The sequence below is a fragment of the Coloeus monedula genome (assembly GCF_965178545.1).
Source record: "Coloeus monedula genome assembly, chromosome: 3".
Lineage (NCBI taxonomy): Eukaryota > Metazoa > Chordata > Aves > Passeriformes > Corvidae > Coloeus > Coloeus monedula.
This window is the reverse complement of record NC_138783.1, coordinates 46470207-46485310: the sequence shown is the minus strand read 5'-3', so window position 1 is coordinate 46485310 and position 15104 is coordinate 46470207. Positions and strand designations below refer to the sequence as shown.

General features: G+C 36.2%; 1 protein-coding gene across 7 annotated transcripts in view; it reads right to left on the bottom strand.

Annotated features, from left to right (window-relative positions):
- SGCG (sarcoglycan gamma) overlaps positions 1-15104 on the bottom strand; it is a 112935-nt gene that overhangs the window by 20364 nt on the left and 77467 nt on the right. For all 7 annotated transcript variants that reach the window (XM_082278598.1, XM_082278601.1, XM_082278600.1 and 4 more), the window contains 2 exons: positions 10169-10288; positions 4726-4798 (listed from right to left, as the gene is read on the bottom strand). In XM_082278598.1, the coding sequence (XP_082134724.1) occupies positions 4726-4798; positions 10169-10288 (193 nt within the window). The remainder of the gene's footprint in view (positions 1-4725; positions 4799-10168; positions 10289-15104) is intronic.

Below are 15104 nucleotides of genomic sequence, written 5' to 3'. Positions count from 1 at the left end.
AAAGCAATGCTTCTTTAATTACACATTTAAAGTTTTAATTAATACCAATATTATACATTTGTTTAGAATACATCTGTTTCCCTGGGGAATACTGAAATACTTTCAGCATATACCCACAAACCATTAAATATGCCCATATCCTGGTAACATATATCTCTCTATATAATCATACTCTGGCAAAAGTTGACTCTCTGGAGCAGTGATATCATTCCTGCTATAGTGCTTTCCAAAATCAAGAGTTGTAGAATGATGTGGATCATTTTGAACTTGGATGCAAACCCTCAGCTGAAGGACTGTCAGAATACCACAAGCTGTCTGTACTAAAAGTGATTTCCCACAGGACCTGTGCTCAGAAGGCACAGTTGCTGGCTGTCAGACAGCCATACATGGCAAATATGAGAACAAAGATAGTACTAATTCATAAGTATTATATTCATTATTCATAGCACACAGTCAGTTGATAAATGGAAAAATGCCATACTTGTAAAGCACATTTCTGTAAGTTTTGGAAATGCAAATGCTGAGCTCAGAAACATCGTTTTGAGATTTAAAGAATTTTGCTGATCCACTGTTTTCCCTTAGAAAACCACAAGCCATGTAGATCACAAGAAGCGAACAGTATCAAAATGACAAAACTATGTATGAACTCCACATTATTCAAGGATACAAAATTTAGAAGGAATAGAGGAATAGGCTAAATGATATTCTAACCTTAAGTAAGTTGTCAGAAAAATATGTTAGCAACAGACCGGAAAAAAGTCTTAACTTAGACACCAGTTTTCATAGGGAATGCTATTTGATAACAGGGCGTATAAAAAGGTACGTGTGCCAGCATGAAACTCTGGATAACATCAGAAGAGGCTACTTCCATTACCTAACAGGAACCTGGGGAAAAGATGGCTTTTAGGAAATTGTTATAAATGTCTCTGTCTACGTCATATAGTTCCAGTAGTTGCTGTTACAGATTTTTGACCTACATTTTGGATCACAAGGTATGTGTCTGAACATGAGCTTTCCTAATTCTGTTTAAATTCAAGTTTTTCTAGGAATAAAGATACCTGTTTTCCATTAAAACTTTGCTGTGATCTAGTTATAGGTGTCAGCTAAACAAATTCTTGGGAAGCCCCAGGAGACCTGACTGATGCAAGTTCTCAAGGTGCCAAATACACATGGAAGTACAAGGCCTCATGAAGAGCTATGGAAAAGGCTACAAAATAGCTTGGCAGGAATGAAGACCTGGATTGTGGCAATCACTGACATATGTCTGTTCTCATTAATGACAATTGGCTGTTTCAACCAAGTGCCTCCTCCAGTGATATTTGTCTGAGAAGGGTATTTCCTGGATATATCCAAATCTCCCTGTTGAGTGTAAACAAGTGTTTGAGATGTTTGTTGGACACTTGTAACATGCAAGGCCCTGTTTTTCGGTGTCCACTGAGTCCTAAAGTCTTAAAAAATTTTGTAAATGAAAACTAAGTATCTTATGTAGATATAAGAACTCCATTAAGGGAATTAAAAAATAGGCAATATTATTTTAAGCTTAGGAAAGCTACAATAATGAAATACAGATTTTGTTGTTTTAATTCTTCCTAGCTAAGTGCAAGCACATCTCCTTTTCTTTATGAGTGAGTCATAAATTTGATCTTTTAGACTGAAAAGGACTATAATTTTCCTTCAAATTACAAATGAAAAGACAGTTACTGACCACAGTATAATTCCATTGCTCTGTCTCCATAACTTAGCTATAAAAAGACACGTTCCAACACACATATCTCTTTGTTTCCAGAAAAGCAGTCTCTCTGAAAGTTCGGCATTTGGACAAGAAAGCCAGCAGAATGTGCAATTCAGAGGCCATTTGTGTCAGCTTTGTTTGAAATCCTGCCCTAAATCTGAATGACAGAGAAGGAATGTGGCCCCCTTCACATGAAACAAGCTGAAAAGTTACAATCATTAACAGCTTTCCAGTCAGCTCCTTGAAACCTGCAACTCCATTCGCAGTGGATGGGGTTTCTTGAAATACTATTCCCCACATTTAATGCTGCAGACCATGGCACTTTATAACACAGTTACCCAGCATATCACATCCACATGGCACAGCACAAACCACTGAAGGAAAAACAGAGGAAAACCAGGAGAAGATTAATAGTAAAGTGTGGAGATAAGGCTCAAGGTAAGCAAATATGTTACATCACCTATAACTCTATACTCACTACCCTCATCTGGAAAGGCTTCTAAAACTGCATTTTAAATTTTCATACTGAAGTGCTTTCCAGTGGGCAGGTTCCTGTATTTAACAGTGTGGAATGAAACAGAGTATTTATGAAGCATTACAAAATATCAGTTTTTTGGTAAACTTGTGCAAGCTTTTCCACAACAGAGTGCATGAATTTTGTTTACGCTGAAATTTAAGATTACCCTTGAAAGTAACCTTTTTCCAGCTTGACAAAATGGTCTTGTCTGCCTACAACTACACTTGCCATCTGCACTGTAGACCACTGCATTTCCGTCTTAACCTTCCCCAGAAGCCCTTAATGAAAAATTAAATCGTTGCTATCTCTGCTTTCAAACTTGACACTGATTATAACAGAAAAAAAAAAAAAATTAAAGGACTGAGGCATTCTGAACTGCTCTGGTAAAGGCCTGCCAGGACAGGAGAGAGGAGAGGGACGTTTTACAAGGGCCTGTAGTGATAGAACAGGGAGGAAAGATTCAGATTAGATATTGGGAAGAAATTCTTTACTGTGAGGACAGTGAGGCACTGGAACAGGATGCCCAGAGAAGCTGTGGATGGTGGAGGTGTCCAAGGCCAGGCTGGGTGGGGCTCTGAGCAACCTGCTCTAAGGGGAGGTGCCCATGGCAGGGAGGGTTGTAACCAGATGATCCTTAAGGTCCCTTCCAGCCCAAGCTATTCTATGATGGCACAAGTGAGTGGTGTGTACATTGCATAGCCTAGTGCGCTGACAATCAGTTTTCTTAGGATTAAGCTAACTCATTTTCTAGCACAGGTGTTTAGCAGCTGGATTCATGTCAAATACTAACAACAGACACAAGTGTGTCGGTGGCCGGGTAGCTACTTCCCCGACTTTACAATAATTACTAGCAAACTTCTGTTAGTTCTGGAAAAGTTTGTGTTTCCCGCTATTTTAAGTTAATTGAAGACAGAACTGAGTGGGATTTTATGTATTACATTTGAGCTCTGCTAACACATAGCAACATTCTAGATCAAAACGTGTGTTTATAGTTGACATGGTAAAAATCACTAAAGAGGTAAGCTGTGAGGTAAACTCATCCATGGAGGAGAACTCTATGAACACTTTGAATTAAGCTCAGTGTTTTCCTTCCAATGTTATCCTATTTCAAAAACAGGTAGAAAAATTGTACTAACAATAGTTGTATGTAGTCAGAAACATCATAACTTGTTAAACGGAAGTGCAAATAAGAACTTAAAATGTAACAGAGCATAACAGATGTAGAATAAAACTATCAGATTTAAGCCTATTAAAATATTAATTGATTATGCATTTGAAGCAAAGTAACAACCATAGAAAATAATAGATATGTATCCAATCAAAATTTGCAGAGAAATTTGCAATTAAGAAATTAGATTTCCTACTTCACTAAAGTCGAGATAATCACAGAAAATGACAAATTTCCAACATAATGAATCCACTCCCTACAAAACCAGACAATGTACACTTATAATGCAGAATATTGGTCAAAGTCTGTCACATTCAAATTCTACCATAACAGAAGAAACACATTTTTGAAAGTGGAATCTACATGTAAAAAATAATGCCTTGAGCTCACACTGTCTTCAAATGCAAGCACAAGGTATTTTACTGCAAGTGAATCTTAAATATAAACAAGAAAATCAAAATAATTATCCTAACAGTCTCCCTCTCATTTGTCATCCTCAATTTGAAAATTCAGTCAGAAAGGTAGAGAGTGTTTTTGAAAGCTTTCATCATCTTCCACTACTCTCTAGTAGCTATCCCTATTGGAGAGAAAAACTAAGAAAAGAAATTATGACAGAAAGTAGCAAACTGCCAAGGTATGAAAGGACAGAAATACAATGGTTAGAGAGACCCTCTTTCATTTCAAGTCTTTCTTTGAACTGGCTTATAAAATCAAAGATAACATGTCCATGAAGAGAATATAATTTGAGTTTATCACCTCACCATAACCAGCACATTATAAACTAATTTGGGATACTCGAAATTAAACAGAATAATGCACAAAAAAATGCAATCCCAGAATTAAGGAGCTCTGAATACAAAGTACATAATAATGATTTTCTCAGCCCAAACTGCTTTTTAGTCATATTACAGAGCTTCATACATTCCCGTGTTTTCCTTTTTAGTCTGCTTCCTCAGATTGATACTAGTTTTCAAAAATCTTGACTAATTACACATTGATGACCTACTGCAGACAAGCAACTTGTAACACAGTAGAAAAAGTCATATTTCAAAGTGTTTAAAAACCCAAAAATAGAAGTTTACAGAATATCTTTCCACAGTGGTTTTAAATACATTCACCATCAGCAATAAATAATTGATAATGTATTTCAGAATTGCAGAACAATATATATGATTGTCCTTCAAAATAGTAACTTGTCACATAAACCAGAAAAAAAAGGTATCAGTAACTCTGTGATAAAAATCATGTGTTTGAAAAATGTGAGTATTTATTAACATTTACTTATTAGATTTATGCAGAAATTCTTACCTAAGCTGTTTAAAAGCTTCTGCTTTCACAAGTGGTGTTTCTACAGAATGTTCAAAAAGTGCTCCTTCAGGCCCTGCAAAAAAACAACAACAAAAAAAACCCAGAAGAAAAATACTGTAATAGTTCAAATATAACAAGAAAATAGCAAGAGGGTTTTTTTGTTTAATATGGCCACTTTGATATTAGAAATCAAGATAAGAAAACATATGTTAAGAATTATAAGACACTTGAAATATAGTTACATTATCACCATTATGGTATTGATTGGAACAATACAATGCAGAAGTAATGACAGCTGTAAATTCTTAAAACTAAATTTAAAAAGCCCGAAGACAGAGAAATTTTAAACTATTTGGGACAAAAAAAATATGTCAATAAGATTTATACAATGTAACTTTCATTACAGTTAATAGAGCTAATTGAAATTCCACAAAACCTTTGCAAATACTAGTCCTAAATAATTATATTTATTTTAGACAGTTCCATGCATATCACAACTTCTGTCATATAGCTTTATCAAAGATTTTCCCCTATTTATAGGCAGACTTGCTGAATATGGGATCAGACAGTTTACCTCTTGAAATACGAGTAGTTTCATTCCAAAGAGGAAGAAACAGTGGGCACCCAGCCTCACCAGGAGCCTCCCTGTTGGAAGATCTTCCAAGGACCTCCATTTCTGCTCTCCTGAATATCAGCATTATTGCAGTATCACCAGTCCAGTGACCACCTCCCACCTAAGCTCCACTAGGATCAGGAAATTGGCTGATATAGGACAAAAGCCCCTCAGCAACAGAGACGGCTCAAAAAAGCAGCTGAACACCACCATCTACAGCAAGGGTGGGGCCTCTCAACTTCTGTTCCTTGGCTTTATGAATGTACTCATCAAAAAACACAGAGGTCTTAGGTTGAGAGGTCTTCTCTGGCTTTGAGAATTCACATATGCGAGCACTTTCCTGGTGCATATGTAGCAAGGCAATATATTTTAATAGTTAGGATATTAGTCAAGGTGGCTTGTCTGGCTGCTCTTTATGCTGTTACCCTCTGAAAAGAATTCTAGGTTGTAAAAAGCCCTAAGTTAGGGATTTTGGCTCTGTCTAGACAGAGAATGGCAATGGATGATTAGAAAGCATGGTATAGATAGTATAGATGTGGTACTAGAATATTAAATATGGTACAAAAGGAAAAAGAGAATAAAAGATTGGTTGGAGCAGCCTCAGAGAACACGGTAAAAAAAAGCGTGAAATAAAGAAAAAACATTAAAAATGAATACATTGCTGAGAAAACTGAAAGAAAGACTGCCATTTCATGAGGGCTGCAGGAAAATTCTCAGGATGTCCTGAGAAAGTATGAAATGTGCTGATTTTTCAGAAGAGTTTTAGCTGAAATCATGATTCTTTAGAATGAAATCTCCTTGTCTTAGATGGAAGAGAAGTACACAAGATGTAAGAATTACCATATTAAACCACTTCAGCACTGTAAGGAATCATTGATTTACTAAGCTTGTATTTAAATTTTATTTAGCTGTTGATACCCTCCCCGTCAATTAAAATTAATTAATCTTTCTGTAAATTATAAACTGGCATGAATATAATACTGGAAAATTTAAAATTTATTAATTCAGACAGAGCTTTAACCCTGCTGCATTAACATTTAATTTTAAGTTCATTTTCATTAACATTAAGATTATTCTGTACCTTAAGGAATTAAAAATGTTTATCAGAAAATGCTGATTTGGTACAACTAAGATATTTTGCAGGGATATCCTGATATGTCAAAAGTGCAGATGTGGCACTTTGGGACATGTTTTAGTGGTGGAGTTGGCAGTGCTGCGTTAATGGTTCAGCTTGGTGATCTTAGAGGTCTTTTCCAACCTAAATGATTTTATGATTCCATGATTCCATAAATACAAGTAAGTGATAACAGAGAATGTATCAGTTTCATGGAAATAGGGGCTAATGGAAGGAAGAAAACAGGAAACATCAGTGTTAATGTTCTGGGCAGCAGTGGGCAGGTGGTGTAAAATGGAATGAAAAGGCTTATTTCCATATTCTAGAGCTCTCACCTCTAAGCAAGAGTAAAACCTTGCCTTTATGTGAGGAAAACTTCTTCATCAAACAGTGTTAATAACAGTATGCCACTCATAGAAAAAAACTCTCAGGGCAACTTTTTTTTTGGAAAATGGCCCTAAATTGATTTCTTGTCTTCATTTCCTACTTTATCTTTTTAACTGTGATATGACTATTACTATATTTACTATTTTTTAGGCTACTGTTTATTAAGATATTGTAATCTAATCCTAAAATACACAAGAACAAGACACTAATTTTCTTAATGAGAGGATTGAAGTCAGCAAGATTCATTAACACCTCACACACCCTATCAGGCAAGGAGCATTTGCCTCCTCAGAGTCTAACAGAATGTTTACTCATACCCTCAAACTGCCTCCTACTTAACCTGCCTTCTGAGCAGAAGTGTTTAAACACACACTGTCACACTGTGCTTCAGCATTAGCTACGCAAACTGAACACCTTTGCACGGAACAGAGCACTAGAAAATCACAGACAATACTCAGCAAATACTTCAGGGGATTTTTATAGAAGACAAACAAGCAGAAGGACAAGTAGTAAACTGGATAAAGGGTGATACAAATACGCTTCTCCATAAAAATACTGATCCTTTCTGCCCTGCCAGCTTTTCTTTAAGGTAAAAGAAGGTGTAGATGTGGCACTTGGGGATGTGGTTTAGTGGTGAACATAGGGTTAGGTTAATGGTTGGACTTGATCTTAAGAGATCTTCTCTAACCTTTACAATTCCATGTTTCTGTGAGCCTGCCATGACGATGTTATAAAGCAATTGGCTCTTTGACAGCCAATACAGTTACAAGGTGGTTTCACTGTCCCCAGTGCCAGCTGAATGTACAAAACCCTCCCAGAACAAAACACGGATGTTCAGTACATCCACAGCAACATAATAAATGTCTGCAAAATGCAGGTCCTTACTGAAATAATATTAGAGGATGTAGTTGGAGCCCATGATCCTTCAGGAGCAGTAATTGTCACAAAGGGTTAAGCCAAGCTTTAGTTTCATACACTTAAATGATTCTGTGATGTAGATGGCTCAGATGAGCCAGTGTTTTGTTGCCTAATCATCTGTACTTACTGTCATCTGGAATACCCTTGTGCATCCTGCCTGGCCTCCAGCTGTCACGATCACAGGAAGCATCTCTTGGAGATAAAGTGATATCATGAGGTGTCTCATACACCCCAAGGTGTTTCACAAACAGCTGGATGTTAATGTCTGAGCACGCCAGCTCAGCTGCTATCCACTCTATCCAAGGGAGATGACAAGCCCTGGAGCTCTCCCCAAAGCAGAGAACAGCATTTGTGGGCACAAGAGCTCTGCCCAGGGCAGGTGCCGGTGTCTCCCCGTGCTTCAGGGCAGTGTTGGCACCCAGACCTGTCAGTGACTCAGCGGGGTATCGGAGGCACGTTCCTGGCGGAGGCTTTCCCCAGGCATTTGCTCTTCCTTCATTTGCACTGTTCTATTCTACACGTGGGCCAGAGAAGGTCTGACTGAAATAGCATCAGTTGAAACATATTAATTGTAGGAAAATGGCGATTCTTAAGGTGTTGGATTGGATTACATTACCCTTAGACTTTTTCCTTTGTCCTGAAATATCCTAAATCATAGACATTTGCTCTCTGCTGTATTATATTTTATTTGAAAACCGTCAGGTTTTCTTAAAAATCATTACTGAGCTTTTCATAATCCACATAAATAAGGAGAAGTAAAATCAAATAGTTCGCTACACTGTACATAAAAAACTGCAAAATGTTCTTTGTGTATTTTAAGCCCAGGATCATGTTTTTTATGGTATGAACTTTAAAAAATTTATTTCACGTTGATCTTGTTTTCTATCTAAAATGTTTAGAAATAATCTCAGTATGCAAAGTATTACTCATTTATCCTTCATGCTAATAGTATCATTTAAATCACAATAATTTATCCTTCATGCTAATAGTATCATTTAAATCACAGTTTTAATAAATTAATTTGAAGCAAAGTAGGCATGAATCTCTCTCACATTAATTTTACACTGAAATAACCTCACTGACTTTAATGTATTTGCTTTTGAATTTTACTACAGTGTTAGAAAAGAAACAGACAATGTGTCTTACTACAGTATCTGCTGAAGTAAATAATTATCAATGCACTGTAAAGATTAATATTGGATGAGTGAGTCATTAATATTAGCATAACAATTTCAACTCGTGTATGAATGATTTTTACTTACTTTGAGCAGAGATAGACCTTTTCCAAATCAGTTAACAATTAGGCAGTTTTTCATATCTTTGTTAAACATGCTTTTCTATTAAAGTTTAGCATCCCTTGGGCAAACAATAATTATTTGATATGGTTTCCTGGTTAAACAAAGTTGTAATTTCAATTAGGTTAAAAAGTAAAAAAAACCTTAAGACAAGACCCTCAGGTGTAAACAAAATGTATCAACACAATTTTTATAATTTAACTCTGGATTTGAAATACTAATTGTATAGTTACTACCACATTTATAGCTTTGACAGTGAAATAATATGAATCTATTCATTAAAATGAAGACCTCAAGATTTCAGAGGACCGCTAATTAGCAAAGGTCAAACATGACAGTTGCAATCAGGTAAAAGGTATTTAAAAATTAATTGAAAACAAGTTACAAAATAATTTCAGTATTTCCTTTGATGGATTCTTCTGCTCAAAGAGAAATCATGCCCTGTATGTATCTATTTTAATGCAACCTTACACCTAGAAAATGAAGGCTGACTTTATCGGGTCACATGGAAGGAAGTAGCTTTTCATGTGATAATTCTGATGTATTATTTTGTAAATGAGTACTTCAGTGATTTGCAGAAATAGCCTAAGACGAACTTGTATCTTGACAGACGACATTTAAAATATACTACAAATATCATCCTGTGACATATGTGCTACTCACAGAACAGAAATACAGTAGCTTTCACTTTGAAAGATAAAACCATATAAAAATATCAGAGAGCCTGAAGTTTTCACAAATCAGACTCATTACTCAGAATGGAATATCTAGAATTTTTTCAGCCTCAGACAGTGTGCACTGGTAACACTGAATAATTCAGAAAAGGATGCACCAGTACAGTTCCAGTTACTAATAGCTTTAAAATAAAACACACATATATAGAAATATTTAGATTTTAAATATATATATTTATATATATATATAAAAAAATATTATTTTGTGTTAGAAGTTCTTACTGATTATTTATTCAAAAAGGTCAGATTACCTTCATATTTCTGTTTCCTAATGAGGTAAAACCAGAACTTGCATTCACACATAATAACATATTTAAAAATGCCATTTTTATTGTGCTTTTCATATGGGTATTATTTGAACATTTCTTAAACCATTACAAACCTGTGACTCGAAGCTTATCTGTGCCAATTACAACTTCATTTTCATCCACTGTAAAAAGTGGCTTTCCATCCTTTGAGTTGATCTGAAATTGCTGACTGTGGAATTCTACCATTTTGGGACCTGCAAAGCACAGTAGAATAATGGAATAATTACATCATCTTTCTTCAATTTTCTATATAAATTATTAATAATTTTAATTGGTGTCTTAATAATGCAGTGATTCATTTACATCCATTAAAGGTCATGAAGTACCCAGATATTCTAAGGATAGTGGCTCTGTAAGTACTGAAATTGGTAAGTCTATTTACATGATCTAATTTGTTGTTCAAAACTGTGCCTGGAGTCTTCCTTTATAGTTGGGTTTCCAGGAAATCTAGGAAATCCCACACAAATTGATCCAGACAAACATTCATGACATTCATGTTCTTGGTGTTGAAACTGCTTTGATCAGAATGAATCAATCTTTTCCTTTTTTATTTTTTGAAACAGAAACTAATTATCAAAATCTTTGCAGCGTCATCCCTTTTCATTAGGGAGGCTCAAATGCTTTAAAATTACAAACCTCCCATGTAAAAGCAGGACCTCAGCTCTTCATAACAGATGCCAGTTTGGCTCCACATATCTAACAAAAGTTACTGATCATGTTCATAAGGGTTTCAGGAAGCTACAAGAATATTTGCAACTGATTCTGGTACTCCAAAAATGAAAACTAATTGTGAGCAAGAGAATCTTTGCATACTTCCATACTTCCAGATCCTAAATTCACTAAACATCCAGTTTTACGGTATTGGCTTGGTAAGTAGATAAAAATCAAACCGTTAATATTCCCTCTCTAACAACCTGATCAATTAAAATTCATACCACATCTAGCCTGAATATCTATTACACAGAGTTGTCACCATAAATCTATATTCAGAATTAAAATTACAGAGAATGGTCAAAGCACTTAAGACTCCTTTTCAGCAATTTTTAATAAATGTATTTCACAGACTATCCATGGGACCGAGAGGCACTGAACTGCTTCCTTCCCATTAAGAACCTGTTTTACCATGTCTGCTCCCATAAATGTTAAATATATTCCAGACAGTAATTCTCAAAAGAAATAGTGATTTTTATTTTTTTTTTAGATCTTATGTTAAAGGGGCATTAGGTGACACTGAGACTCCTAAGAAATACATGCAGGTATTTCACAAAGTCTGGTTGGTAGCTGGTACGAGATAAGCACACCATAAGGCTCCATCCAAATCGCTTATTTCTTCACTCAGCAGATGCAAAGCATTGCTTTTAACTACCCACTGAACACAGAAAGACTTAGAGAAGCCATAATGTCCTAAACTAGTGCAACAATTTTAAGGCATAAGCCCCAATATTGATTGTACCCAAAAATGGTCCGGATAGAGGGCTGAGCTCTGCATTATGTTATGGTCTGCTGCACATGTGCACCCAAGCACAGCCTTATGGATCCCAGTTTGGCTCTTCTCTAAAGCTATTCTGAAGCCCACAACCTTATTTCTGAGAAGTATGCTGTAAAAAGTGAGATCAGAAAATATCTTCATCAAGTGAAAAGCTCTTAAACAGTATTTTTTTTGTTTGGGTTTTCTTTTTTGGTTGTATTTTTTTGTTTTATTTTTTACAGCAAAAGAAACACTTCTGGGTAAGTGAGGCAAGGATGGATCCCTGTCAATGGTTTCCTAGAAAATCTCGGTTAAGGTTTTATTTAAGGTCCCTTCCAACCTGGGCCTTTTTATGGTTCAGTGATTGATTGCTCCTGTTTGTGCCCAGCAGCAGTAATGAAACTGGCCATTTATGTAGTGTAGCTAGATCCTTGTGTATTCAAACAAATCAAAGGCCTGAGTCAAATGGATGTTATCAACTTTACTCGTGCTGCAGGGGCTGGTCCCCCTCATCCTTCCCATTCATCCAACCCCATGAATTTAAAAGCTAGCTTAATTAAGGAAATACTGTGCAAGCACTGTGAGAGCACTCACTGAACATTTTACACTTTCCAAAGGTACTTTAACTTGTCTCTCTCTGAAAGTACAACTCATGGCCTTGCCCACGCTGGGTTTGCATCCAGATTGTTAGATCCTGGGCCTTGCACACTTAAATAAATCTTTAACAAAAATCTTTAGGTCCACAGTTTCCTTAACAAAAGTGCCCCAGTAACGTGGGAAGAGGATCGTCTTATAGATAATCTTCATTATCAGAGAATGGTATGGAAAATAATTGATGTATTTTAAATCTTAAGAGGGAATGCTAGGGTAAACAAAATTCAAGCACATGTGTTATTCATGCTAGAGATGAGACATCTAGTATATGTGGAACAAGCTTCAAAAAGGAATAATAGGCTTTTTCATAAATGGAACTAAGTTTATGCAATGAAAAGTAGCCATTAATTTCTCTTAATTGTATTCCACAATACACATAAATGAGCTATATTGCAATAACACTAATTGTAATGTAAACCCAGTGAGATTAATTTTCAACTCACAAACAGCAGCCAAACTTAATATCTGAAAGTTTCATCTCCTAATGCCTAAATGTGTTTTGTTTACCACCCTAGTATATTAACCACATGTAAGTCAACTAATACTATATAATCACATTTGCTGATAAAATCCTATGATTAAAAATGCAAGCTGACTGAATGCAGGTTATAGAAAGTGTTTGTTTTCTGCTTGCTGCCAGATGTGTCACACAAATTTCCACGTCAATGGGTTATTCTTGCTAATCAGGCTGATTCCTGCCCACTGTTTCTGTACGTTTCCTCCTTTAAGGTGCAGCCCTGAAGCAGACCTCGTAAGTGATCTTCACATCGCGTTCACCTCTTGACACTGAGGATGTTGCTCTAAATGATGAGGGCTTTTTTCCAAAAAGAACTGACATACTGGTAAACAGTCTTCCTTTCAATTTGTCCTCCTCACTCTTTACTTCCCTAGAGTTTTTCCAGGGAAGAAAGGTCTTCTGTTCAGTGACTCCATTTCAGTTGAAAAGCATTTTAATAAACTGCCTTCTGCTACCCAGCCTTTGAATTACAGGCCAATACAAATATAGATGTACCAGACAGCAAAGGATCCTCTGTCAAAAACAGCGCCTGCCATAAAATAAATATCCACAAATGCTTAATGCCAATGAAATTTGGGGAGTCTGAAATTCGAAGAGTCTGCCTAAATGTTAAGAACAGGCAGATTCTTCAAATAGTTAGTTCTGCCAAATACTAAGCATTTTTAGTGTGTCTTTAGATCTTTCAGAAGAAAAGGCTTTCCAACACTGAATTTATGTCTATCATTAAGTAATTTAATATCTTTTACTTTCTTACTCTTTTTTCTTATCCGTCATTTCCGATTAACCTATGGCTGTCAGCTACTCTGTATGCTTTGCTCTTCTCCTACCACCCAGAATCATTGAAGTATTCGGTATAAACCAAAATCCTGAGTGCTTTGGGGTATTCCTATGCAATTTCCTTTTTTAGTTAATTTTTATTAAGCTAAAGCACCTTACTTAAAATAAGATCTCATTAAAAGTGTATTAAAAATGTAATACTCCTACAGATTCGGTTCTCGTTCCAAGAGAGATAGAATACAATACCAATAAATGTAAAGTCATTACTTTCAGAAATATAAAATTAGTCATATTTTCATATGGAATGGTATGGTATTTCATTAGAACAAAGGCATTACTACAGAGAATAGGCATCACATTGCATATACACGTTTTATGTCCATATCATACATCTCTCATAACTTTGAACAACACTAATACATTAATAGAGCACTTGCTGCTCCTGTTTCCTCTTTTTCTCTCAGTTCTCCTTTTATGCAATGGATGAAACAATGATGTCCCCTCAGATCAAAGTAAGAGTGCTTTACTGTCACCACTGTTTGTACTTTGTTGTCATCTGTGATCGAACACAAATCTAGAGATCTTAAAAAATTGGTTCTGAAAGATGGTTGCAGACACTGATCATACAGTGACAACCCAACCAGTGCTAGGTATTTAGGTGACAGTAATTTCCACTCTCACAGTGAGTTAGCTAACTCAATGTCTTCATCCATCTAGGCATTAGTCTTATAAAATACTCTAAATACAGAAGCAATAAACCCATGAAATATTGCACTGTACAATGCATTATTGCATGTAGAAACCATGGCAGGAACAGGAGATTGTGTTTCTCACAGTGACTTGACAAAAAGGCTATGGCGTCCCTTTTTCTCACAGGCTTAATGAATCCAGATTTTGTTGCATGATGAATAACTTCCAACAGAAAAAGGTGAAACACACCTCAGACAGATAAGGTGAAAAGGAAAATACTAAAGGAGATGAGGCATGATAATTTGAAACCCTGTATGCAGAGGGGATAGCTGATCTGAGTCTCTCATTCCTAAGCGAATACTTTAACTACTTTATCATCTGTATAATGGATATTCTTCTTCCCCTTCTCTTTTTTTTTAAAAAAGAAAGCCATGAGTGTACTTTCATGAGGTCAATTCCTGCACTGTGTTTCAGCAGTATTCTAAGCATTCCTACTGGATCTGGGCAGAGGACAGTGTGAGAGGATCAGCCAAACAGATGGGGCATGACTCAGTTCACAACATCACTGTCTAGTACAATTATACATTCTTTCGTGTTCTCCGCCCAGCCTTCAGCTTATTTCAGATGTCCTAGAGCATCTAGGACTTCCATATCAGACCAGAAATTCTGACATGGGGTCTGTAAGCAACGTGAGCCCTTCCAGCATGTCAGCTGAAGACTGGGCAAGATGGAATCACAGAAGAATGTGAGCCAGAGGTCATCTCTGGAAGTCCTACCTCCTAACCACATCAGGCTCAGCTCGGTTGGAAGTTAGATAAAGGTGCTCAGGGTCTTGTCCAAGTGTAATTTTAATACCTCTGAGGAAGGGGATTTAACAGCCTCCCTGAGCAATCTGTTCCCATGG